This window comes from Numida meleagris, chromosome 6, assembly GCF_002078875.1.
Source record: "Numida meleagris isolate 19003 breed g44 Domestic line chromosome 6, NumMel1.0, whole genome shotgun sequence".
NCBI classification, from domain to species: Eukaryota; Metazoa; Chordata; class Aves; order Galliformes; family Numididae; genus Numida; species Numida meleagris.
The window spans coordinates 59,155,967-59,183,902 of NC_034414.1; the positions used below are offsets into that span (position 1 = coordinate 59,155,967).

Consider the following 27,936-nt stretch of genomic DNA (forward strand, 5'->3'; position numbering starts at 1 on the left):
TGGGGAAAGCATGAGAGAGCACACAGCTTGACAGCTCATCACTGACCAAAGGCCAGCAATTTACTCGCGTGTTTTTACGCTGTTTGTATCAATGCTGTTGTCAGAGTCCATCTAAACCACGATGGAGGAACTGGTCCACATCTGCTTGCTGCCAGGGAAGCTAAATGCAGCTGTGTGGCAGCAGGCAGGGCAGGGCTGTGGGCCCCCTCCTGCAGGCACCGACCTCTTCTGCACAGCTGCAGTTCAGCGCTGAAACTCAAGTACCCACTCACTTCTTCTTCCTGTTGAGCAGATTCGGCGCAGACACTTTCACTTTACCGGGAATATTTCTTGATAAGTCGGTATCCTGCAAAACGTCAGAGGAGATAAATGGAACGAGCAGAAAGGCATTTACAAGCATCTTCCTCCCCAGGCAGTGCTTCTGAGCGAGCCGGCGTGAAGCGATGCGCCCGCTGCTGCCAGCTCTCCCCTCAGAGAACGCAGGGCTCACGTCAGGCTGCTGCTGCTGCTCTCCCCGTGGTTCGTTCATGTAGAACCAAGGGATGGTTTCCTGGGCAGCTTCTGCCCACCCGCCCCACTGTGCAGGGGTCGCTGGGTCAGCAGTTTGCCCTCACGGCCAGTGGGAGTGGGAACGGCCTCCCAGACCCAGAGGCTTGGAGGCAGACGATGCTTTTGTCAGACATTACTCGCATCACAGAACAAACCTGCAGCCCAGCGATGCTGCTGAGGCTCACGTTCTGCCAGTTCCTCCCAGCAAATCTCCCCCAGCAGAACCAAGGAGCACAGCACTGTGCCGAAAGGAGCACTGGCACGCTGCTTTTGTGAAGTAGTAATTCACCCCCAGTGTGGCCATTTCTCTGCTGCTCTTACACGTGTGAGAGAAACACCGTGAAGAGCCCACTCACCTTAACGCTGCGGAACAGGTCTTTTTCTCTTGCAGTAGCTTCTTTGGATTGCATGAAGTTATGCAAGGCAATCTTTGCAGCTGTAAAAACACGAGAAAGATTTGAAAACGGAAACGTGCGCTGGCTTCCAGCGCTGAGGAGTCAGCTGCTTTCATACAGCACCTTTTCCTTTCTTTTGGGTGCCCGGAGTGAGCTTGACTTTGTACCTTTCAAAAGAAAAAGTTTCCGTCAGTCAAGGGGCCGGGCCGACCCCCAAAGCTGACCCCCAGCAAGGGCTGCAACTCACTTGTAGTTGGTCATGGCCGTGTATGGAGCACAGATGGGCACGGCAAAGAGCAGGATGTCCTCGGCGTGGGGCTGGCCCGTCAGTGAGTCCAGCAGGGCCGTGCCGTCCTGAAGGGGAAGGAGGCATGCTGTGACCAGAACAGCACCAACCCCCAACCACCACCTAAAGCTCCCTCCTCCCGTTAGCCTTTTATTAAAGGATTTAAAGAACCCAGCTAATTACCAGCCTTGGGCAGCACCCGCAGCCTGTAATTACAGGGCACTCTGCAAAATTCTAAACCAAACTGCACTGCAGCAGCCTGTGTCACCCTTCAGCCTAGAGCCACCTGCTACTGAGCAGTGCAAAGGCCTCCAAAGCCAGGGGCCAACCTTCAGTTCAGCCACTCCTCGGTTTCCATAGGGGATGTATGCGATAAGCAGTGCAAGAAGAAAGCTGGGTTCAAGCAGCCTCGGGCACAGAGGGGGCCCTAAGAGCAGAACCAAACCCTTGTGGAGGGCTCAGCACATGAACCTCCACGCCAGCCCCAACCTGCAGAGAGCCAGCTCTGTGCCCCTGGTCCTGCTGACACGAGCTGTGTGCTACTGCACGGCCCAGCAGCGCTGAGGGGGAGTAAGCCCTTCTCCTCAGCACATTTTGCAGTTTCAAAGATGAGAGCATTTACCTCTGCTCCCGGCTGATCCTGGTCTTGCTCATCCTGTCAACACAGAAAAGGAGCTGAAATGAGCACATACCTGCTTGTTGATCCCCGAGCCCATGGAGAAAAGCAGTTCTTTTATCAGCAGTACACAAAAAGCCAAATTCTCATTGCACAGACAAATTGTTTTAAAGGTAAAAAGAGCACTTCTACGTAGGTGGGGGGAAGGCTGTTTCTCTCAAAACTCCTAATTAGCTTGGCACACGCCAAACTGGGAGGAGAGAGATGGGCTGTGATTCAGAGATACTGACTCACAACGTCGGAGCTGGAGAGCTCTCAGTTACACTTCAGCTGCACCGAGTGGGAGGTACTGACTGAGCTGGATCCTCAGCAGCCTGGTGAGGTACTCAAGCCCTCATCCTGGCTGTGCTGGGAACACAGCGTGCACATGGATTGCTGCAGGGTCCTTTTGCTGCTTCTGGAAACCAAAGTGCTCCAGGAGAGAGGGTGTTAGGCATGCTCATCTCCACCAGCGCTCCGAAACCAGCTCAGCCCCCCCAGCAGAACGGCATTACGCAGCACCAGGAGCCCACAGCAGCGGGTGAGAAGGAAGAGATGTGTGGACAGGAGAGGAGAGGCCAGCACACTGCTCACCTTCTCATCCTGCTGCTCCTCCAGGGCTGGGTCCTCTGACTCGTGCAGCAGGACTCCTCCTGGCAGCATCTCCTTGCCCCCTCCTGCACTGCGATGCGCTGCCTTGGATTTCTGCTGTTGCTTCTTGGCCGTCTCTTCTTTCGTCTTCCCCTTTTTCCCTTTTTTCCCCTTCTCCTCTTTGTTTGATCCTGCAGACTGGGGTGGCACATAAGAGGAGGTCAGAACCAGCGAGCGCGGCACCACGGGGCGGCAGAGCTCCTTGCACTCACCCCCAGCAGCTTCATGATGAGCTCCCGGTCCTCCTCATCCTGGTCCTTGTACTTCTCCTTCATCTTCTTCATTTTACTCTAGAGAAGAAAGCGCACCAGCACCTTCAGGAAGTGACTTTTGCACAGCTTTGCCACCCACAGGCAAAGAACTAAACGCTGTGCCCACGCACACACACTCTCCGAGGTCTCCCAAGCCTCTTTCTGAGCAGTTCACCAGTAACCAAGGGACTGTGGATTCAGTGAGAGCAGCACCGCGTGCTTAAAGCCCACAGACCAGCACCATCCTCCCAAATAACACCCAGAGCTCCACCAAGAGCCTGAAAATCGGGCGCCATGGTCATCCCAGGGAAGCCCCGAATTTCTCCACGTGCAGGGGACGAGCCCACATTTCACATGGTAATGGCTCAGCTCATGGGTAAACCTGGACTCCGCTCACCTTCTGGCCCCGCTTGATGGGCTGAGGGGCTGGCACAGCCTTACTGGTGTTGGGAGCAGGGGGACGCTGTGCCTCCGTGTCTTTCTGCTTCTCTTCAGGAGGATCCACGTTCTCAGAGTCATTTTGCTGCTTCTTTTTCTTCATTTCCCTAAGGAAAACAATCCCTTGACACAATGCCTCTTGCTGCGATGGAGGAGGCTGCTGCTCTCCTGCCAGCACTGCCACTCTGCTTCCCAGCCACAGGGAGCCTGAGGCACATCCACTGGAAATAACTCCTGGGTACAAACTCAAACCCATGGGTACGCAGGGAACTCTAAGCAGGAAGGTTTAACTGCTGGAGCTGGAACCCCCACCTGTGAGTGATCACCTCCCAAAGCCTCCCAGCCCCTGGGCTGCTGGCTGGCCAGTGACATCTCTGACACAGCTGTGTTCACAGTCCAAACCCAGGTGGAGGAGGATTTCTAGCTTTCCTGATGACAACACACTGACCCCCACATTCCATTCCCCAATCCCACTCACACCGCTCCCTGGAGAAGGAATGAGGAGGAGGAAGGAATTCGCCTCACCCCACACACGGCGATGCTCTCACCTCCTCTCCTTGGCAGACAGATGCCTTCGGCCCTGGGACTTGTTGTCACTCTAAGACGTGAAACACAGTTAGGGCACACCACGTCCAGCTGCAGTGACACTGATTTTTGCCCCAAACCCGAGCTGGGACCTTACCAAGTTGGGCTCTTCCTCTTTGGGGATGGTTTTCTGCAGGGATCTGCGGGGAGATCAAAATTCAGCTCGTCATTGGATGAAGAGCAGCTCAACCCTGCACGCTCACCCACACCCCAGACATAAGCCGGCCTGGTCACACTGCGCCTGGCTTTCTACTTCTTCAAAAAGGCAGCTTGGGTGAACAGAAAAGGGCAGCAATATCGGGATTCGGTTTACAAAACAAGTCCTCAGATCTGTGCCAGATTGCCTCAAACACACACAGCAATGCAGGCAACAAGGGCAGCCTGTACATAACACACAGTAAATGAACACACAGTAAGTGAGCACCCTGATGCTGAGCGCCCATGCACAACAGCACAGATTGGCCGTGGTGCTCCCTACAAGGGCTGCCTGTTTCCACCCACTCTGCCTTACGCCCTCTGAGGAGTTCCACTTCCAAAGACATCAGGGAGATGAGCTCATCCCGCAGCTACATGCGGAGCAGTAGCTCAGCACCGGCTTGGCAGAGCAGAAGCAACCAGTGACTCAGATCCTTGGGTCTGAGAAAAGTGGGGCAGCCATCTCCTGAGGAGCAAAATCAGTGTGTGGGTGATGGAGGGATGCTTGGGCCAAAACAGGCCACAACAAACAGCAACCAAAGAGCCAGACAGCCCTCACTGGGGGATGGGTAACTGTGTGTGTACTTCAGGAGGGGAGCCAAAGCGAGAGCTCTGAAGGGAAGGGGCAGGGAATGGTACACAGCACGGCAGCATTATCACAGCACGGCGTTACTGCCCTGCACCCCGCGTAGCTGAGCAACACGAAGTGATGGCAGCTCGTCACAGCCCTGGTCTTGGCAGCATTTGAACAGCATGGAGAACCCCAGGAGGGCCCACGCCGCTGATCAGCACAGCTGCTGCTTGGCTCACCTTTGGGACTGAAGATGGGACAGGTCGATGGTTGTATCTGGGTAATTCACCTCTTCCTCTTTCACTTCACTCTCTGGATCTGGACGTTCCACATCAGATTCTCCATCATCCTCTTCAGAGACAGCCTCTGGCACAGGAGGTGTGTTTACTCTGCCTTGGTCAAGGTCGCCAACATTCTCATCGCCATTATTTTCAGATGCGGCTTCCACATCTTCTGGTGCTTCCTGACACTCCGCCTTGTCCTCTTCGCTGCTGCTATCCCCTCCTTCTGGGGCACACAGGTGAGGAAAACACAGCCCACGTTAGAAACGGCAGAGTGAGCCCAACAGATGCCTCTGTCAGCAGTGTGTGCCATACCTAACAGCTCCACTTCTTCCGACACCAGCTCGCTGGCGCTGCTGGAAACCGTTTCCAGGTCCTCGTCCTGCACTTTGATCTTCCTTTCTTCTCGGTGTCTCCAAACGCAGCTTTCATCCACCTAACAACAAAGGCAGCTCTACGTGGCCAGCCCCAGCTCCACCAAGGCTTGCCTACTTGGAGAGCACCTGACTCAGCCTTACTCTTTCCCTTTGAACGCTTCTTGTCATTCCAAGGGCAGTAAAGCCAAATCAGCACGATTTAAACCTATTCTGACAACCCAGCAAGTGCAGCTAGCAAAGAAGCACACGGTGCTGCACGAGCAGCAGACACACACAGGCCTCAAACAGAGCTTGTATAAAAATCCAGCAGAGACAGTCACGTTAACAGTGCGTTTGGTTTGCAATAAGGTAACAAAAACCAGGGAAAAAATGGAAACGAGAGGAAAGTCATCTTCAGCAGGAAGCATTCTATGGGATATGTTCAAACGAGAAAAAAGGTAATTGGGAATATACTGACAACTAGAAAATAAGTTTCCAGCAGCTTAAACAAATTACAAAAGGCAGCAAGGGCTGCGCAGAAAAAGCAGTACCTTAAACAAGAAGCTAAAGCCCATCATCAGATACGAAGGTGGAAGAAAATTCTTCTTCCCTGTAAAACAAAGAGTCTCATGAAGAGGTTTAATAGCTGTGTTAGATGGTGTGTTTTTTTTAAATTCATTTTCATTTGAAGCTTTAAGCTACCAGAAGTTACACCAGGGTTTGTTCTAGCTTTTGGACGAGAGCAGAGCAGGAGAAACACAAAGCAGTTCCGCTAACAGGCTTCTGCCCGGGGCCCCAGCTAGCAGATGTGTTTGGTCTAAACTGCTCAGAACAGACTGAGAAGTGCAAGCTGCCACAGCAAGGAGGCAGCTCAGGGCACTGCCTTGCCATTGCAGCACAGCACAGCACATGCCCCCATCCCTAGCAGTGCCCAAGGCCGGGCAGGATGGGGCCCTGGGCAGCCCGACCTGGTGGGAGATGGCTCTGCCCACGGCAGGGGCTGCGGGAGCTTCAAGGTCCTTTCCGGCCCCAATCACTTTGTGATTCTGTGGAAACACTTCACAACATGCTCACACTGCTGCTTTGTGCCTCACCTCGGATCATGAAGCTTCCAGTAGTGAGATATTCTCCTGTAGGTGCAGTTTTAGAAACCTAGAAAAACACGATACAAGTATGTCACGGAAGATGAGCCTTGTGTAATAACAGCACCACAACAGCAATGTTCTAGCCAGCCACGTTTTTAACTTTTGGGAGTAGCTTTCTGTAAGAACTCCATATCCAAGGGTTTTTCTGTCCTTTGTAGGATGTTTCCCTAGGAGATGTTCCAGTTCAGTCGCACTGTACTGGCACTGTGCTTTAGAATCTGAGCTAGTCAGGCACAGGAACACAGAAGACTCTGCAACCTTCACTTTACCGTCATCTCTCTACACTGACAGTTGAGTTACTTGGAAATGCACTGAGACCAGAGTTCATACATAAGCTAGAAGCCCAAGTGAAAGAAAAAAAAGCCTATTTCTAAAATGTAACAGAAGCGTTGCCCCTTTGGTAGCAAGAAGACAAGCTTGCAGTGTTTCCTCACTCATGCTCACATCGTGTCAGAGGTTAACCTCCCCATCCCTACCCTAAGTGCAAGGAACACCATCAGAGAACGCTTTCAGCCCCATCCATCAGCTCCAGATAGAGCCACTACCTCTGCAGTCCCACAGCAGTTCCTCCAGATGTTCTACCTGCAAAGGTCAAGCCCAAGTGTCCTCACCTGGTTGTGGGAGACCCACCAAGCACTGGTGACAATGCGGGCATCCCAGGCAGCGCTGTAACACAAAGCCATCGTGCCCGCCTCCGTCAGGGTGCGCGGAGGAATCGGCTCACCTACAACAGGAACACCCGACCCATCTGTGAGTGCAACATACGCACAACAGACATCATCCCACAACTTCCACACGCACCCTAACCCAGCGTGGCCTGGCTCAGCTGCAAGGCACAAGCAGCATCCGCAGCTGCTCTTCACAGCTCCTCAGCAGAGGCTGAAACCAGACGTGCTACTGCTCCTTCCTCAGCTCAGCTCTGCAAGGGAGCAGCAAGTGCATTGCTCACAAGGCCAATCTCTGCCACCTCCCACGAACAGGGCACAGGTTTGCACAGCTGATCTCCCATGGGACGCATACAACCACACTAACACTTCTGTGCTGAGATCAGCCCCCCCTGCCAGCACCCAAACTGCTGATGCCATCTACAAAAATCTCGGCAGGTCTCCAAGTCCCTGCAACCAGCAGCGAAGCACTTGCACCACCACTTCTGCCATCAATTACTGCTTCCCTCAGTGAGCACAGCTCCATTGCTGCTTCCCACCAGGAGCTCAACTGAACAAGCACAAGCAGCCAGCCATGGCTGGGAAGCACTTTCAGGTGATGACAACCTGATCTTGGAGGGACCGATGCCTCTCGTGTCCCAGCTGAAGCATCTCCAGGAACTGGGTGCTGCAGTGAGGGGGGAAGGAACTCGCTGGGCTGGACTCAGACATGCAATGCAGCATCTTGAGGCTTCTACAAGCCCCCAAATCAGCCCCACACAAGGTACCTGTCGGGTTCTTGATCACACAGCTTGTGGCTCCGTGGAGGTCAGCATGCACATATATGTCCCCTGGAAAAGAAACAACTCAGTCAGTTATGCATGTGGTAACCACACAGACCACCAGAGCTAAGGTGAAGGTTCCCAGCACCAGTGGGAAACAGCTCTCTTGTCTGCAAGCAACAGGATGGGAAGAGTCTTTCAGTCCACCCCAGTTGCTCCAGGCAGGATTAGCTCCTTTGCTCCCGACTGCAGTCCACCCAACCTACTCTTACCCACAGTGCTGCAGGATGCAGCCTCCCACAGCACTCTGCAGACAACACACACACACACACACAGTCCTCAGGACTCACAATCACCAGAAGCCCTTTTGCTTAAGTCCCAGCCTAACAGCAAAGCAGACAGACCTCCCTGTGTCATTCTTGGACAACCTGAAAAAAAGAAACTGATATACCCCACTTAATGACTCACCTGGTTTAAGATACCGCTTCACAATCAGCTCATTCTGCTGCTGATCTCTTCCAGCAATAACAAGGTAATTCTCAGAGCTAATGAACCACAGGAACTTCTCAAACCTGCCAAATTACACCAATCCACTGTGTGAAAAACACCTGGAACTAACGGAATGTTACAGAGATACTCGGTGTACCAAAGTCAGACAATATTCATCTTAGCATCTATCACGTACAAAAGACACCACAAATAGCTTCATACCCATCCATGTGCCTGGGGCACACAGACAAGGCATGACACAAATACAACATCACTGCCAGCAGTGATGCCCAAGAAGCCCAGCCACCTCCTATTTATTTTTCATGATTTAGTTATTAAACTATCAAAACCTTTGTTCATTTGTGAAAACCTGCTGTCGCTATCTCACAGATACCGAGCTGCCAGAAAGTAACAGGGAAGTTCTCTGGCTTTGCTAAGCCCATCTTCCTAGCTGTGCTAAAGCCAAAAACTCAGCTCAACTACAATCCACATCCATGGAAAAGAACCTTCCCAGGCAAAGGCACCATCAGGATCAGGCCAGAAGCTCAAATGAGCAACTGACAGAGGCTGAGTGCAAAGCACAGTGCTCAGAAATCAGACTTAGCTCCACTTCCGAGCTCGTGAAGTCAGACTGGTGCAAATGTTTTAAATGTGTGCACGTTCCCAACACATCAGTTAATAACAACAAAACTGTACTTGCCAATAGACCTTTCTTGCTTTCTGAATGGTGGTTACTGTCTGAACTTCCTTCAGTGTCTGCTTCGTCTTCTTCTCAGCTGATTTAAATGCCTATTTAGACAAAAAAGCATGATTCCAATCTGCCAGCACAGGAATCACAAAACTGCTGACTGGACAGCACGAAAAGAGACAGGAAATGTCTCAGAACCTTTTTGAGAGTGCAGGCTCCACATACTGCTGGTAGCAAGCCCATATTCCCCTTGTGCACAGGACAAGACTAAGTCAAAATCTGTCTTACAACAACGGTCTGCCCTGCACGGTGGGCCCTGGATATCAGCACAAGGATTCCCACTGCCTTCCCACTGCTCCCTCTGTAATTTCAGCTCAGGCAGCACCTCCAGCAGGCAGCTCTCACTGTGCTCACAGTGCTGCCCAAACAGCACAGCAGGCACCTGAGAGCTTAACACCACCACAACCCTGGTCGGTTGTCCTCACCTTTCAGGTCTCATCAGAGCTACCTAAACTAAGGCAGGCTTGTCCAGGTATCAGTGACAGGGACTTGGCTTTTAAATATCTTCTAAAAACACAGAAAAATACCTTTTCTGCAGCTTCTACTGTCTTCTGTGTTTTCTTAGCTGCGTGCCTCTTGTGATCATAGTACCTGCAAAAGACAAGTTTGTTTCTGCTTGAAATCCCAGTGTTTTTAGAATGCATTTCTCATGATTCTTTACAATTGTTGTAAACCTTCCATTTGGAGACGGTACTCTTTAGCCCAGATCTTTGGATCTCCTCACCTGAGAAAAGCAGCCAAACAAAGTGACTTCCCTTCTCAGGCTGACAGAGTGCTTGGACTGCTGTGCAACAAGAAGTAGCCATGTTCTGCCACTGCCCAGAATTGTACTCAAAGCCATATTAATGCCACAGCTAGAGAATATCTGCTGTGCAACCACAAGACACTGGTTTTTGACCAGGAAAATGCACATCCTACACCTCAGGGCAATCCACCCACTTCAATTTCTAATGTTTCTTTTTAGAAAGATATAGACAGAGCCCTTTCTATGGCTTATCACTAACAACTGCAAGCATACAGAAACTTATACTTATGAAGCACACACATTCTGAACCTTACTTTTTGGCATTGGCATACGCAGACAAACTGAGATCAACATCAACTAATGAGGGTTTGTTTTTCTGAGGTTTCTTCAGCTGCTTGTTTTTATTTTTTTTCTTTTTTCCCTTTGGCTCTTCTGTTTCTTCTTTCTCTAAATCAGCATCCTCCCCCTCCTCTTCCTCTTCAGATAATACATATGGGTTCCTAAAAAACATGATATCACATGGTTGAGATAAGAGAACTGTTTATTTGTTAATCTCATTGCAACTGGGGGGGGGGGGGGGAACATTAAAAAAAAATGAGTCCACACTTTCTAATCCAAGGAAGCAACAGCTTCCAAGGCATCTCTTTCTTTCAAAAGACACACATCCACGCTATCAACCTAGAGAAAAATCTAGGCTTTATCATAAAGAACAGTTCTGAAGTTCTACTTTCATCATGTAAAAGAGATGCAAGACATTCTAAGCCTGAACACTGCATGGAAACAAGGAGCAGCTACATCATCAGACCGACTTGGTAAACAGGACAGCAGTGCTCCAGCTTCAAACCTTAAAAACAAACAAATCAGAGAACTAGAACTGTAGAATCCCACCAGGGCTGAGGTTGAAAGGGTCCTCTGGAGGTTACCTGCTCCAAACCCCTGGCTCAAGGTGCCCTAAACTGTCCGTTCCACAGCTTTCAAGCAGCTATGCTGAGCAAACATGAGCTGGGATTTGTCCCTGCTCAACATTCAATCCAGCTCAACGCAGCTGTGCTACGTCTGTGTAGCAGAAGACAGTAAAGCAGCATAAAATAGTTTTCTTCATAAATGGAAATATGTCTCCACAGCCCTCTGTGCTAAGGATGCATACGTGATTCAACACTGTGGGACTGACCAGCAAAGCAATCACAACCTGCCATTAAAATGGAGGATGGAGATTGATGCAAACACAGAGCTCACTCCCGAAATCAAGTTTACTCTCTATGTTAACATTTATGAAAATGATAACTAAAAATTCATAAATGAACTTTGCCACATTACAGCTTTCATAGCGAAAGTTCTAGCTAGTAAAAAGAAATTACCACTTCGTTTTCTGTCTTTTTTAAATCTCTAGCATCACGATACAGCATCAAACCTGCGTAAAAACATTCCCAAGAGTGTCTCACTACCAGGACTTCTCACAGAACCAGCATCAAACCTTGCAGCTCACAGCAGCTGCAATGCTGACCCCCCAGCCTCTCACTGGACTGCTTTCAGCATCGAAAGGAACAGGGTCTCATGGGAATTTTAGACCAAAGTAATTAGCAAAGCATGCACAGCTAACTGCTGCCTAATACAAGGGTGGTTTGGACCTCTACTGCTTTACAACACCTTCCAATGATTGAGAATACAGTCAGACAGCCTCTTAAAAATGCCAGAACAATAATTACAGTGATCAAATTATTACTGTTATTGAAAGCAAAAAAAGGAGGCATCCATCTTTGCCCACAAAACCATGTTCTCTTCACACAGCTCGTGAATAAAACAGAATAGCTTCAGTAACAATGTACAGCCCAAAAAGACACCCGCCTCCTGTGCAGCTCACATCATGCAGTCCTTTGCCACTTACCTCAACAGCATGGTGATGTGATTTGTCTGAAGCTTTAATTCTTTGATGGCACTTGCAACGGGGTCTCCCTGTGCCTGAGCTTCCTTAACAATTGCTCCGATCTCTGTCCAGTCTATCTGGTTGGCCAACGCGCTACGCACCACCTGGATGGCTCGCTCCACGATCTCCAGGTTCATTTCTATCAGCTCTCCTTTTATCTTGTCAACTTCCTTAAGGTTAAAAAAAGAGATTTATACCCATGGAAGCCGAACGCATACTCAGCAATATTTTTAAATTAACAGAAGTAATTAATATTGAGACAAAATTCACAAATGGCGCGGGGCGGGTGGCCAACTTGACTCCTGCAAGCAGAGCTGCATAGGTAAATTTTGGCAAGGGAAGTACAAAGTGTTTGTAAGAGAGCAGAGGCCCACTGGGCAAGCCTAGGCTCCCTGGTGGGTTACAAGGCACTCTGACAACAGCAGGGCTCACTTTGGGGTCTAATGCTGACCACAGCAATCAAGACCAGCAGGTGCATATCTGTACCTTCCTAGATACAAAATTCCAGTCTTACTTGAGCTTGCTGAAGAGCTTCCAGTCTTTGCTCGTGATCCCTACGGACGTTTTCAAGTTTCTTCAATGCTTGTTTTTCCTTTCATAAGAGATTAACATGGAAAAAAACAACATATATATAAATGGCATCTTATCATCTAATCACTGTAAGAGACTCAATACAGCATTCCAGAAAAGAAAAACACAACAGCATAAGAGAAGCAAAGATGCCAAAATACTGTTGTTAGCATTATTACTTGCATTCCCAGCAGAACTAACTGCTATATTATCTAGTCTGAAATCCTCTCTCCGCTGACTCAGCATCTCCATAGCACAAATAAGTAAGCAACACCTCCCCCACCCCCAACTGCAGAATCAGAATGTCCCAAGGAAGCACTCGAAGCTCAGTGAGCCACCTCAGGTGCTCCACCCCCACGAGAGCATACCTGCTGCAATGCTTTCAGGTCGATTTTCTGTCCTTCAAGCTTGGAGTAGAACTCATCTGCTGCCTGCAAGAGAAAATTGGTTTTAAGGATCTCCAAGTTGCATTAACCTATACCAGCAACAAGCAGGCAGAGAAGGTTTGGCACAAGAGAGGTGACTGCAGAGCACTAAAAGAGGAGATATGCTCAAACAAGACTCAGTCACTTTCTCCAATTTACCTTTGCAGGAGATGAGTTGAGCAAGGCCCTCATGGATCTGTCTCACTACAAGCTGTGTGCTATGCACGACAGTAACTAGCTGGCCAAACTAAGGCCTTCATTTCTTATTAAGAGATGGTGAAATGGAACCTGCTGTTTCACACAATGTGCTCTGCAGATGTGTGGTTGCAATTACAGGCCTATCTGCCCTGAATCCCTGCTGCTTCAATAGGTCATTAAAAAAAAAAAAAAACACATACAGAAAGCTTAGAAACTATGGCTAAGGACTGCTCCTGGTGGACTGTTCCAGTTTCCAGATAACTGTGGTTAAAACAAAAGGAGAGGATGGTTTCAGGCTGCTCAGACCATCAGTGCTGGGAAGAAGATGACAGAAACTCAGACAGCAAGCAGAGCAGGAAAGGGAATCGAGAACTCTAAAGATCAAGGTCAGGGACAGCAGGCAGTTAATGATTCCACATAAAGTCAGTGAGTCAAGGACCAGGAAGGACAATGCTCAAGGACATGGTAAATCAGATGCCTCAGGCTTCCAGAGTAGTCACTGTGATGGTGGAAACGACTGTTTGCCTCCAGCAATAACTCAGGATTTGAACTCCCCACTGACAAAATGTTTGACCAGGACCGGCGACAGCCAAGAGCCCTGCAGGTTTGGAACACTCCTGCACGTAGTGCCACATGCTGTTATTTCACTGACAGGGCCTACCAACTGAGTCAGCAAAGGCAGCACTGCCCAGCAGCAGCCTAAAGGCCCTATTTTACTTGGCCTTTTCTGTGTAAAACATTTATCCATTAAATTCATCAGCTCTTCCAAGGCCTACGTTTTCATTAGCAACTTCTGCACTCTTTTTAAAATGTTCTTTTTAGCATCAGTCAATTAAAGCACTTAAGTACAGCATCAGCAAAAGCACTGTACCTTATTGAATGAGTCAAATTCCAAGTACGGACATTTTGAATGTTGAGAAAACAAGAAAGGATGAAATTCCTCATATCTGTAAAATACACATTTGATATTATCACCTGAAAGCTAATTTTAGTTAGGCAGACTAGTAGAAAAGGAAATAAATACTTCAGATATTTACGTGTAGATATCTTCTGCTGGTTTATCTGGTTCCAGGCTTGGCTTTTTCTCCTTCTTCTGGATAATATAACCCTGAAGGAGTGCATAAATATGTCTATCAGCATTCGCCTTTGAAAAGAATCCCCCTTATCCTGGGAAGGCAGCAAGATTCAGGTGCTAACCTACTGAGCAGCCCAAGACAGCAATGCACTCTGACAGGGAGACTCTGTGGTGCAAAGTCCTGACTGCTTGCTGGTCTCCACTCCAACTTATTCCACTAACAATGGTGAGCTTACCTTACAGACCTCAGAACTACCCTACAGCTCTCCACACAAACGCACAACTGACATGCAGGAGAGCATTACCTGATGTGAGAGCACAAGTGCAATTCTCAAAGGAGCTACGTAACCTGCCTGTAAATTATTTAACTGCTGTACATCCCGTGCATGGAAGTAATTTTTTATTCCCCCTACCTGGAGGCCAAGGTCCCAGAACAGAATCTGGAGCTGATAATGCCAGGAACAGGCACATGCTGAGCAATACCTCCTACTAGTTCAGTTCTGCAGTTCCTGCATAACTGACAGCCACAGTGCCCAGCTGAGACTTACCTTTCCACTGAAGTCGTCAGTCAGTGTCATATATTCTTCTGCTTTTTCTAAAGCACTAAGTACTTTTTCAATATTTTCTAAGGAGAGAAAGGGGAGGAGAGGAATGTTTAAAACACCTAGAACAGAGAGACTTTTTTTTTAATCTAAATGCAGCACAACAGCAGATCAACAAAGGACCCAGGCAACTGCTCCTCCAATTAAGTTCCAGCTACGACACGGCCCTGCCAAATATTCAAGAGTAAGACTCCAGTATGTCTCAAGGATAAAACTGCAGATATCCTTTAGCCCTGGTGCTTCACTATAGCAATTACTGTTCATCATAAAAAGAAGCCTTGTGAAAAATACATCTCACTTTTGGGGATTTTTGAATGTCATATATATATATATATACATATGCACCTTTAAAGATGTGTTTATTCGAGTTCCATGCAAAAAGACCACGTAAGAGCTGGCACTTCAATAAAAATAAAACTGCTGAGACAAAGCATAAAGCAATAGCTATGATAAGTTACTTGTTTGTTACAAAGTTGATTTATTACAGTACCATAAAGCAGTAGAAAGTAAACAAATCTGTTTGATTTATGGCAAACGTTAAGCACACAAGAATATAAGACTACAGAAAAATCTACCTTGGCTTTAAAACCCAAATCCATAATTCCCTGATAAACTTCAGCCTGCTCCTCTATCAACTCCCCACCATGTTTGTTATAGCTTCATGAAGCCTGACTCTTCTATATGGAATAAACTTCACTTCACATAGCCAGAGTTCACCTGACACGGCAGGCAGTATCTCATGATAAAATCACTGAGGCCATAGGAGGAGTCCTATGTTCTATTTGGGCTATTTATATTGGGCCTCCAATACAAGAAAGACAGGGAGCTGTCAGAGAGGGTCCAGAGGAGGGCCACAAAGATGCTCAGAGGGCTGGAGCACCTCCCCTGTGAAGACAGACTGAGGGAGCTGGGCTTGATCAGCCTGGAGAAGAGAAGGCTGCGGGGTGACCTCATTGCAGCCTTTCAGTACCTCAAGGGAACCTACAAACAGGAGGGGAGTCAACTCTTTGAAAGGGGAGATAATGGCAGGACAAGGGGAAATGGCTTTAAGTTGAAGGAGGGAAGATTTAGGTTGGATGTCAGGGGGAAGTTCTTTACCAAGAGAGTGGTGAAGTGCTGGAACAGGCTGCCCAGAGAGGCTGTGGATGCCCCGTCCCTGGAGGTGTTCAAGGCCAGGTGGGATGGAGCCCTGTGCAGCCTGGTCTGGTATTAGATGTGGAGGTTGGCAGCCCTGCCTGCAGCAGGGGGTTGGAGCTTGATGATCCTTGAGGTCCCTTCCAACCCAAGCCATTCTAGGATTCTATGATTCATGATTTCTAGTATATTCACAATTCTAGAGTTTAATGTGAACAAAGTTGGTCCCAACGTAGAACATTACAGCGTATAACCATGCCATCAGAACTTCAGGTTTAAGGAATACTCATCCCTTTGAAAAGAACATTACATAGACATAAAAATGCGTACGAACTCTAAAACGTTATTTCCTACATACCTTTATTTTCCATATGTTGATCTATTTTGACATAACCAGAAAATCCAGCTTCTATAAGGCAATGCTCAATGAGAGTGGCTCCGTAAGCTGTTTAAAAAATAAAAAATAAAGATAACCACCTGCTGAAAATATTCCCAATGAAATCTGCATTCACATTAAGATCACAGAAAGCATTCCAATAAGCCTTGGCCAGGAAACTACAGTCAATCCCCAGACTGCAGAGAGTGAGGGCACTGTGCTCCCAAATTCAGAAGGCAGAATCTATGGCAAGCAGGTGGTCAGGACTCCTGCAGTTGTCCTCAGAATTGCTGGCTGGCTGCAGAGCTGACAGGGCTCCGCTTACAGCTGAAAAGCTTTTAGAAAATTAGGGATGCTTAGGATGGCCTGGAAGTGTGAAGAATCTACGACTGAGTGATACTAAATGGTTCCAAAAGAGACGGGGTAAATAATGGAAGAAAAATCCAAGCTAAGACATTAAATGCAAAGCTGCCCAATGATCAGAGTGGGAAGCCTCTAAAGCATATGACTACTGGGACTGAGACACTGTTCTGGTAAAGTGCCAGTGTTTCTGCTAGGACTGCTGACCAGGCCCTACATTGGGCTTAAGCTCACTGAGTAATATGTGATAAGCTGCATAATTCAGCAGCAGAAACTCCAAGACAAAAGTTACCAGCGTGGAAAGTGGGAGAAGTTACAGGGGCACTCAGAGGAGGTCAGGTTTTGCAGGTGGTTTGGGAGGAGGGGTGTGAGAAACAGTCAAACCCAATGAAGGGAGGAATCGTGGCCGTTTCAGGGAGCAGAGCCATGCCAAGCCACCAGTGCCTGGGTAATCAGACCAGTAATGCTACTGAAGGCTGAGGTTACCTAGGTCGCTGTATGAGAAATAACTGAATTTGGGTACAGGCACTACAAAACTGGGACAACGGGAGGAAAGTAATTAGAAGCAGGTTGTTTCTTTAGAAGGAAAGCAAGCTGGAGAAAGAAAGGAACATGGGTGGTGAAAAGGAGGATCGAGAAATGGGAAAAGTAACGCTTAGCTCTGCAAATCATGTGATTTGAGCTGTTCAAGGGATGCCTGCCTGGCACCCTGCAGCTATCTACAGTGCCAAAAAGGGAGAATAAGCCAAATGTGTTGTTCTGACCATGCCAAACAAGTCAGGTCTGCTTCTGCAGTCAGGAGAACTGAGGCATGGGGTGCTTCACCTGTCTTTACCAGAGAACACCCACATGAACAGGTTGAGCACCCTGGTTTTATATTGGTGCTCATCCCAGGACTGGCATCATCCAGCCACTCCCTAACAACACCCCTGCCCTGGCTGTACACCTACATCTCCTATTCAGTACAACCAAAGACGAGACACTGGGAAAAATGCACTGTCAAAGCTCCAGCAGAACTATCCCCAGATCTTCCTCACGGAAGGACCATGGCAAGGCCCACTGTGCAGTCAGATTTAAATAAAAATTCCTTAAAAAATCTACTCTGTTTTCAAAGGCTTGGTTTATTTTATTATTTCTCTAACACACATTAAAGCAGACTGCCACAAATAAAAAAAAAAGACTGTTTGAAGTTAATAAAATGTGCAGAATCACCTAAACTGAACGCACATTGCCCTCATTTCACTTCCTTATGAAACAGAACTACTTACGAAGATGTGGGTTAAGAACCCTCTTCAGCTGTTCCCCTTTGGGTGCATTTGATATTATCTCAGTTAACCTACAAAAAAAGAGTTGCCATTTGAAAGAACAACAGATTTTAAGATCACGTTGTATTTCTTAGAAGCAACAACACATTTTCAGTATTAAAAGGGCAAAATGTCCTGTGGTACACGAAGACTAGCCCCAGATACACCACCTTTCAGAGTTCAAAGTATTGTTAGGTTCAAGTAGGCCCACTTTTCAAGCCTGTCCAGGTCCCTTTGGATGGCATTCCTTCCTTCTGTTGTATTAGCTGCACCACTCAGCTTGGTGTCATCAAGAAACTTGTTGAGGGTGCACTGGATCCCATTTTCCAGGTGATTGATAAAGATGGTAAAGAGCACTGGCCCAAAGAAGGACACCACTCGTCACCAGTTTCCACTTGGACACGGAGCCATACGTAATTTGGGTTTATTCCAATACGTATACCATTAAAAAGCAATTACCTTTCCAAGGTTGGCAGAGGTGTGGGTGCTTTTGCACTGTCAACTGGGTACCGTTCCCGAACTGCAAATCTGACGTCATCTGCTTCATCCGTGCGAAACCTCAGAATGTTTAAAATGAGGTACTCGTGGTCTGTCAGCACAATGTTACCCTGCAAGCACACCACAGCGGGCCCTCAGCAAAGGCTGTGCTCAAGTGCTCGCTTACAGAACACCATTCCAAGCTTCGCACTCACCCTGTCGTACAGCTCAATGATGAGGTGATAAGCAGCTTCATTGCTCCCAAACTGGAAGTCCACAATTCTGTCTATTCCCAGCTGCCTCACGCTGACCAGCCTTCTGGTTTTCAGGTGCTTACGGCACTGCCAATAGCGGAGAGAACATCTGTGAGGTGATGCAGACACACCTGCCTGTGACGTTTTACATCAACATACATTTGCTTTTTAGTTTTTTAGCTATCGACCCCTCCGACGACACTGACTGCTTCTTACTGAATACACATACTAGGAAAGAAAAAAATCCTGGGCTTCATAATATAAAGATAAGACAGCTCTTAGAAAATATAATAATGCTTTGATATTTATAGGTCACATGACTGTCAACATCAAATGATTTTTGCTATGAAAACAGCTATTTGTTCCGCTGCCTTGCTCGAAGCAAGGTCATCTATGTCACCTCAACAAGAGAGTGGCTAGTGAAAGTTCAGAGGGTTTGTATTACAAAGAGAGCCAGGATTAATCCTACATCCATGCAGGACTGGAAAGCCACCCCAGAGTCTTTGCAGAGCCATCTCAACGAGGCCACATCCAGAGGCAGCAGGCTAAGCAGATCTGTGTGAGCTGCAGCCCCCAGATCTGCCTACAAGAATGCAGCCAGCAGCAAGACCTGGATCCTCCAAGTCTGAACAGACCAAACACAAAGACCCTACTAACACAGCATTAATACATTTGGACAACACAACTGGAATGACAAGGGTTTCACTGGAGTAAAATTCAGAAAGGTATGAGTGAACACAAAATGTTCAGCACATTAATATTAGCACTCATAAATCTACATTTTCATGGTTTCTGGCACTGAGCATCAGTGACGTGATCTTAAGTCCAAATTTGCTCTTCCCATGTCTTCAGTCACCTGCCTGATCAGGATCTAATAGGTAAACCCTTCAGCATTTTCTTGTCTCCAAGGTCAGAACATTAATTTTGTTTTCTTTAACCAGCATTCCTTTTAAAAAGAAAATGTTGGTTCGCTTACCTTCATTGCAAAACCAGATGGCATCATGTTTTTTGGCCACTCAAACTCCGTGGTGTGAATCCGTATACCAGACTCGAGCAGCAGTGTGGCCTTGCAGTCTGGCCTGTTAACAAAACAAAGACTCAATTTGGCACGTGAGCAGCCACCTCTGACTACACATCAGTCTGCACTGGAATGAGATGGAACTACCACAACCAGCAGTGCATCATCTACCAAAAACAGTTGCCGAAACCAATGAAAACCATCAAACAGTGCTCCAGCCAGGCTGACAGCAAAAGGATGTCCATGCTTTAAATCGACAGATAACTGACCAAGCAAAATGCTTCTGGAGTTAACTCTCCCACACAGCTGGAGGCAGGCAGGTGCCACAGGCTGCAGCAGAGGATACAATGTGCCCTACCCACTGCCTGGGCACTGGTGTCACAGAACTGCCACTCTCCCTTCCTCCTACTCCTCTCTTCCTTCCTCACACACAAAAACATAGGAAAATAAGGAGAAATTTCTTCTCAGAAATAGTGGTGAGGCACAGGCACAGGCTGCCCTGGGAGATGGGGGAGTCACTGCCCCTGGAGGTGTTCCAGAACCATGGAGATGTGGCACTGAGGGACGTGGTTTAGTGGGTATGGTGGAGCAGGCTGGCAGTTGGGGATGTCAGAGGTCTTTTCCAACCTTAGTAATTCTATGTAAAGGAAACAGCAATATCCATGTGCTCTTATGGCAACTCCTCCACCCTCATGGACATTTTCTGCAGCACTTTTCTTCTTCTCATACCTGTACCACATGCTATCTTGCAAGAACTTCCGGAATAAAAACTACTGCATTTTATCAGGGAACAACAGAATTTCACTGAAAACTTCTCAGAAAAGCCAAACACAGTCCATACACGCAGCAAACATAGTAACAATGCAATGAAATGTAAAGAAATCCTTACTTCTGGAGGCGAATAAGGTACGTCTTAGTGTCCACATCATAAACGTTGTTTACCCTCATTCCCAGTAAGCTGTCAAAAACAAAACACGTACCTTGAAGAACACAATACACAAATCACACACGTCAGAAAAAAAAAACAACCCTGGATAATGAAAATATACGTAAGTGAGAGCAGTGATAAATTACCAAGCAGTAAGCAAAGCAGCAGCAAACAACGATTAATGGAACGAGCCGGAAGGTGACGAACCAAAAGATGGAGAGATTGCTATACATGGACAGAGTGCATTAAAACAACAAGGCAGAGCAATGAGAGCCCCTGCGGACACTCAGCTGTCCTGAGCTCCTGCTGGGCAGCACGGGCTGGGGCCAGGCTTCTGCAGGCACGGCTGGGCAGGGCCACACGCCAGAGCGCCGTGCTCCTCCGGGTGGGCTCCTGCAGCGCCTGTGGAGCTCCGGGCCTCAACGGGCAGCATTTTCCCAGCACAAGCAGGGACGCAGCGTGACGGTGTGCCGCTGCTGCGGTGACTCTGCTGAGTGCGGCTGCCGGACAGGCTGCCCCGCACCAGAAGGGCATCAGGGCACGGCCCGACGGACCGCGGGGCCTTCCCCACGATATAAACGGGAGAGCCCAGGGGACAGCAGAAGGAAAACGGGGAGGGGGCAGGAGCAGCAGCCCTTCCTGACGGCGGGCAGGGGAGGCAAAGCACTGGGGAAGGCGCTGGCGGTGTGAAGGGGGCACGGAGGGGGCCCCTCGCAGGGCCGCAGCTCGCACACGGGGGCGGGGCAGGGCAGAACAGCCGCACACAGCCCCAGTTGCACAGCACGGGCCGTGCCGGGCCGCAGGCGGTACCTCAGCCGCAGCTCGGCCACCAGCGCGCGGATATCGATGGTGCTGAAGCGTGACTTCATGGTGCCGGTGCCGGTACCGGAGCCACCGCCGCCCGCTCCTCGCGGCCGCCCGCGCGCATGCGTGAACTCCTGCTACGGTTGGCGCACGGAGCCAATCCCCTCCACAGCGACAAGCCGCGCGCTCGGCCCCGCGCGCATGCGCTGTGCTTTGCGGCAAGGTGGGCTGCGGGGCGCGGGTGGGCAAAAGCGGTGGCGTTGGGTGGGCAAAAGGAGCCCGCGTCTCTCTGTGTTGCCCAGGCTACACTGCAGTGGCTATTCACAGGCGCGATCCCGCTACTGACCGGCACGGGAGTTTTGACCTGCTCCGTTTCCGACCTGGGCCGGTTCACCCCTCCTTAGGCAACCTGGTGTGCCCCGGCTCCCCGGGGCTCACCATATTGATGCCGGCCTTAGCGCGGACGCCCGCTCGGCATAGCGCACTGCAGCCCAGAACTCCTGGGCTCAAGCGATCCGACGGGCTCAGCCTCCCGAGTAGCTGGGACTACAGGCGTGCGCCACCGCGCCCGGCAGCGGCAGCCTCGCAACGCCGCCACCCGCTGCCGGGCGGAGCCTCCGCTTCTGTCCGCAGGACTTTTCTGTGGAGCTCTGCACTGTGCCAGTGCAGCACTGCTGTTTGGGAGAAGAAGTAGTTCCTAATATCCAGCCTGATTTTTCCCTGACGCAACTTGAGGCCGTGGCCCCCACCTCAGTACCACCTCCTTTGAACTGTAGACAGCGATGAGGTCTCCCCTGAGCCTCCTCAAAATATATTTTCTCTTATCAAACCACAGAGAGCAAGCCATGGAATGTATTTTGAAACTGAAGAGACGAGTCTGGCCCCATCCCCTTGTCACCTTCCCTTCAAACACACATAGATCCCCCGGTGCCTTCTCTTCTCCAGGCTGAACAGGCTCAGCCCCCTCAGCTCACCTCAGAGGAGGAGGAGAGGCTGAGGAGCCAGGGTTGGGCTGGATGCTCCTCACGGGTCCCTTCCTTGATTCTATGATTCCATAATTCTCTGAGAGGAGAGCTGCTCCAGCCTCTTCCTTATTTCAGCAGCCTCTCAGCTTGGGCCCCTGCTGAAGAGATGGATGGGCCCTGAGCTGCTCCAGAGAGGCCAGCCCCATCTTGGGCACCTGCAGCTCCTCAGCACGAGCCCTGGTTGCTTCTCACACAACCAGATGGGGTCTGGCTGCCAGTGCCTAGCTGGGGGCTAGCGGAGGATCAGGGACATCTCCTTGACTGGGAAATTTCTTTTAGAGAGTGTTTCTGGCACTCTCTCCCCCCTTTTAGAGATACATAATATTTTCCCTCTTTTCCTCTCTCTTCCTCTCAAGAAAGCTCCCTGTGCATCGTGCTCCCTGCAGCTCACACCACACATGCACAATTCCCAATCACACAGCCTGAAAGTGCAAAAGGAAGCTGGGTCCCGCTTTCTTGCCCAGGCTGTGCTGCAGGGACTGTTCACAGGCGCGATCCCGCTACTGATCAGCACAGGAGCTTTGACCTGCTCCGTTTCCGACCTGGGCCGGTTCACCCCTCCTTAGGCGACCTGGTGCCCCCTGGCTCCCCGGAGAACACCATATCGATGCTGATCTTAGCATGGACGCCCGCTCGGCACAGCTCGCTGCAGCCCAGAACCCCCGGGCTCAAGCTGTCCGCCAGCCTCAGCCTCCCTGGCGCTTGGATTACAGGCACAAGCCACCGTGCCCGGCTATTTCTCAGGCTTTTGCAGATTCCTCGACATCTGTCTTGTATGGGCTCTGCCTGGCCACACAGTGGCAGTGGGGATCCGAGAGACAGTCCTGCTGCTGCCGGTTTTTAAAAATGGACAGACGGATATACTGGACAGGCATTTCTTAGCACAAGTAGATTTAAGCAGCTGAAAAAACCCAGAGTTCTCACTTTTAGCCTGGAGAGACGTGTTGTGATGCTCTGCTTTCATTTTAACCCCAAAGAGACATGCTGTTTCCGGAAGCTCTGTCTCTAGGACAGCTCAGGGCTTCATTTACTGAAGAGAGCATAAGAGACATCCCACTCTTTGCTTTCTCTTATAGAGACTTCTTGATTCACCAGTGGTCTCCAAAGAGAGAGCTCAGAGCTGAGGACACAAAGGAGCTGTGACCATAAATATGCAATGGAGGAGGTTAATGAGATGATCCTGGGAACTTTGGCTCCATCTGGAGCAGGCTGAACCTGTGTTGGAGGGATGTTTGCTAAACTGCAGGTCTGGGAAAATCTGCTGCCTGGGATTTCCCATGTTCGTAGTTAAATGTACCGGGATCTCAAAGGTTTGGCAGAGTCCTGCACTATGACCCCTCACTGCTGCAAGAAACCACAACACACGCAACCTAAGCACACATGAATGAGCAAGGCTGTGGCCACATCTCCGGGAGGTGCTTTTGTTTTCCCCTGGTATTGACTCTTTTGCGCTCGCTCCCTGGGATAGTCCGTGCTGGGGAAAGCAGCCAAAAGAGGTTGGGTCCCGCTCTCTTGCCCAGGCTGTGCTGCAGGGACTGTTCACAGGCGCGATCCCACTACCGAACGGCACGGGAGCTTTGACCTGCTCCGTTTCCGACCTGGGCCGGTTCACCCCTCCTTAGGCGACCTGGTACCTCCCGGTTCCCCGGGGGACACCATATCGGTGCCGGCCTTAGTGCGGACGCCCGCTCAGCACAGCTCGCTGCAGCCCAGAACCCCCGGGCTCAAGCTGTCCGCCAGCCTCAGCCTCCCTGGCGCTTGGATTACAGGCACAAGCCACCGTGCCCGGCTGGCTGCAGCTCCCACTGCCTCTGCTCTCCAGCACTCAGGGACTGGCCGCACCATAGCAGCAGGATGCATTAGTGCTTCTGCTGCACATGGGTGAAGAGGAGCATTGACTGCAAGAAAGCAAAACACAGCTTTTCAAGTAAAGATTCGGTGCAATACTTTGTTTTGGAATGACCAAATTAAGCCTTATAGGACAAAAAAATGAAGTGTGTTGTCCTTCCTTATGGTGTCCAGGGAGAGCTCATGATTTCTGTGATGAGGTACCAAAGAGAGACTAAGAGGCAACCTACTTGTTGCATGAAGCCTGGGGGCTCCAATCATAGAATCGCTCAGGTTGGGAAAGACCTTCAAGATCCCAGAGGACACGAGATTAACAAAAATGTAATGCGAGTAATAAAATGCAGGAGCTTCTTGCCTTTATCTGTTCACAACTGCAATAGAGAGCTGTCTAGAAATGCCCTCGCACAGCACCTGAGATCTTCACTGTGTGTTTGCACCTCAGAGGGCTGTCCAAGGGAGCTCCCCCAGACATTTCATTCCATGCTCCAGTTATCTGCTTAAGGAAGAGCTGTTAGTGACAGCTGGAGTTTTGGTTAATGGTGTTAGTTAATGACTACAGGGTCATGGGTGTAAGGAGATGGAGGCTTTATGTCCACAAAGGGAAGTGATCTGCACAGAAATACTACTCAGGTTGCTGCTCCTGGCAGGGCCTGGCATCCCCATCCCCTCCTCCTGCCAGTAGCACTGCTCTGTCAGGCCAAAGACGCACACTTTTCACCACAAATGCAGGCTGAGATTGAGAAAAAAGAGGGGTGAAGCTACCTGTTTTGCCTGACAAAATCTGGTAGGAACAAGCTTGGCAGACTGAGGAGGGCTGAAACATGGCTGGGACGCAGAGTCAGAGTCCTGCAGCATCCCCCCTGGCACGTCTCCTGGCCTCCAAACAACACCTGTAATGAAGAATGAGGCCACTCAGAGATGGGAAAACTCAGCTGCCCCATGGAGCCACATGTCAGGAACTAGAGACCTTCTGAAGGAGGGCTAAAACACACAGCCCCCGCAAAGCCAGAGCTCCTTGGCATCACCATACCACTACCATGCTTAGCAAGATACTGATATGGCTGAGATCATCCCAGTGTCAGCGATGGCCTGGTCCAAAACCAGCTCACAGGTCTCCACGTGGAAAGCTACTGTCCAGCCCAGGCCTAGAGGTCACTGCTCAGCTGCTGCTGGGGTGTGAAAATGCAAAAGTCAGGGAGCGAAGGAAAGCCTTATGAATTATTTTTACTTTTGTTAAGGTTTCATGACTTTTCAGGACAATATTGTAGGCGTGGTGATTCAGGATTATGGACATTTGGTCATACAGCATCCACCACTGTCATTTCCTCTGTCTGCTCCCGAAAATAACCTGTGCGAGGAGAAGCCTGCTTGTTTGCCTGTGCTAACTGCGAAGGCATTGTGATGTGCTTGAGGTACAAAACAAACCCAAACAGCCCGGAGGTCAAACAGTTTCTCCTGCTGGGAGGCCACTTTCCAAGGGCTCTTCCCTGCATCCACAGAAGGCATCCAGGGAGACGAGGACAGGACTTTCTGATGAGAAACGCAGAATTTCCAGCAATTCTCCAGGGTCTTCACTACACCATCCCAGCATACACAGGGGCTAACAAATCTGCTGCAACCACAGCACTGAACTCCCACCTTGAGTCCTGCCCTCACACTGTTACTTAAAACCTCACAGGAAGAAGCTGAGGATCTGTTTAAGACGCTGCGCTACTGATAACATTTGCATCGCAGGCTGAAGCTTCAGCTTCCTGGCCAAGCCCTGCTGCGGCTGCACAAACGCAGATGTAGCAGAATGGCAGGAAATATGTCTGAGATGCCCTGGGGCCACCTCCATCACTCCCTGACCACAGCTGTCCATGGAAAGCGCTTCTTTGACTTGTCCCCCCTCGAAGATGGCACTTGTATCTCTTGGTGATAAGAAAACCGCCATAAAGCTGTGATAACAAGGATGTTACTTGTTTTCACAGCAGAACTTTGCTAACACAGACACTTAAAGCAAAGTATTAATACACTGCCCTTTCTTGGAAGGCCACGGGGTTGTCTGAAGGATCATGGCAACACAACCTGTTTCCCTCTCACTGTGGCAAGAAAGTAAGCAAGATGAACAACGGCATACTAAACTAGGGCTGGCCTGACAACCCACACTGATTGGGAGGGTTAATGATATTCAAGTGGCAAAGGGGGTATGGGCCCATTTCCTTGAGGTTTGCTTATTGGTTATGACACAAAACTGAAGCATATCATTTTCTTTCACCGCATTCTTGTGAAGGCACTTGGATCATGGGTGGAGGACAGAAGAAGCAAATACGGGCTTACACCACCGTGAAAGATACAGAAGCAGACACAGGTGATGGTAGCTGTGCAGCTGGTGAGAGAAGCGATAAGGAACAGGGGGCCCTGTGGCCAGGCCCAGGCTGAGCCACCAGAAGGCCCTGCAGGCATCTGCAGATATCCTTTTCCCCAGGCTTGAGCCTCTAATCACTTTATAACTCTAATTACTTTATGCTCTCAAGGCTGGAAATCCACGCTGGCAGCTCAGCAGGACCTCCTGCAGAGACACACTCTGAGCCAGTGCTGACTTCTAAAATATTTACCTTCTGCAGGAACGCGTCGGGCCCTCCCAAGGACCTGAGCAAGCTTTTAATTCTTAAGCAGGTCTGTGAAACCCAACCCCTCCGACAGGGGCACATTTTCAGGTAATCTAGAACACGGCTCAGGTATTGTAAGGGCTTTTGTTGAGTATTTGACCTTGAGAATCAACCAGCAGCACAATAACCTGAGCTTCACCGAGCACAAGGGCGTGTAAGGTGAGCAGCACTCCTACAGGTGCGGGTTTGTAGGGCTGTCTGCAGGGCGAGCACCCAATTATGCCCACGTCCCCCTAACCAACACGGCCCTACATCTCCAATTGCATTTCCACACCACAGCCACCTCAGAAGCCATCGTTAAGGGCCCGGCTTTCACAGCTGCACCACGAAGCAGTGGCTGCTGGCAGCAGCTCCCATCCCGGGGACCGCTGTGTGAGACGCTGTCCCCACAGGCGCACAGGGCTCTCCCGCAGCCACAGCCATTTTTGCTTAGGGGCAGCCACATGTGGGGCTTCCTGCTCGCTGGCCTTCCTGTCCGTTGACAGAAAATAGATGTTCCGGAAGCAAGCACTGCCCTCCCACCCCTTCCTACTAACCCATAGCTTTGAGCTACAGTGACCGAAGCGCACAGGGCTGATGAGTGACTAGTTTGAACTCTTAGCCACTAAAAAAACCAAGACCTCAACTATCTGAACGTACAGCGCACGTCTTACACCCCTTAATCCTAGAAAACAGCAACAGGACCTTTTTAAAAACCCTCTAAAGCCTCCTGGGGCGCCCACCCCACGGACAGAACCCCCTCCTGAAGGACACGGTGCCCCCCGCCCTGCGCGTGGCCCTTTAAGGCGTTCCCTGCGCCCCCCGCCCGCTCCCGCTGACGTGTGATCGCGTGGCGCCTCTCCCCATAGAAGCTCGGCCCCGCGCGCCTCCCGCATGCGCACTGCAGCCTCAGGAGCCGGGCCCCGCCCCTCCCTCCGGCTCTCGGAGCTCCGCGCAGGCGCAGTAGAGCAGGAAGCGGCGCCTCCGCCCGCGCTGCGGGGAAGGAGGCGCGGCCGAGAGCGCGCACGCGCGACGCTCCTCCCGGGCAAATTGGGGCGACGCCCCCGCTCTTCCGCTCCGGGCCGCGCGGTCTGCGCATGCTTCCGCCCACGCCGGAGGGGCGGGGCTCTTTCCGCCACCTCCGCGCAGGCGCAGTGCCCCCCCGAGGCCGCGCGGCGGGAAGCGAGCGGGTGCCTCCGCCCCGTTGGCGGCGCATGC

The 27,936-nt window shown here is 50.1% G+C and overlaps 1 protein-coding gene across 2 annotated transcripts; it reads right to left on the minus strand.

Moving 5' to 3' along the window:
- On the minus strand, window positions 28–21,376 carry NEMF (nuclear export mediator factor). Of its 2 annotated transcripts, none has more exons than XM_021403935.1 (33): window positions 21,222–21,376; window positions 20,373–20,441; window positions 19,442–19,544; window positions 18,427–18,552; window positions 18,194–18,342; window positions 17,699–17,766; window positions 16,053–16,139; window positions 14,507–14,583; window positions 13,921–13,991; window positions 13,755–13,830; window positions 12,629–12,691; window positions 12,205–12,282; window positions 11,652–11,860; window positions 10,081–10,266; window positions 9,549–9,612; window positions 8,974–9,062; window positions 8,253–8,356; window positions 7,791–7,853; window positions 6,970–7,082; window positions 6,308–6,365; window positions 5,765–5,823; window positions 5,173–5,293; window positions 4,816–5,080; window positions 3,908–3,950; window positions 3,774–3,823; window positions 3,185–3,332; window positions 2,749–2,826; window positions 2,480–2,674; window positions 1,853–1,885; window positions 1,192–1,298; window positions 1,068–1,111; window positions 906–985; window positions 28–346 (listed from the first exon to the last, which is right to left on the minus strand). In XM_021403935.1, the coding sequence occupies exons 1-33, from the start codon at window positions 21,278–21,280 to the stop codon at window positions 269–271; spliced, it is 3,213 nt and encodes a 1,070-aa protein (XP_021259610.1). In that variant the 5' UTR covers window positions 21,281–21,376; the 3' UTR covers window positions 28–268. The 2 variants fall into 2 exon arrangements, with proteins under 2 accessions (XP_021259610.1, XP_021259609.1); XM_021403934.1 differs by having other exon boundaries at window positions 4,816–5,083.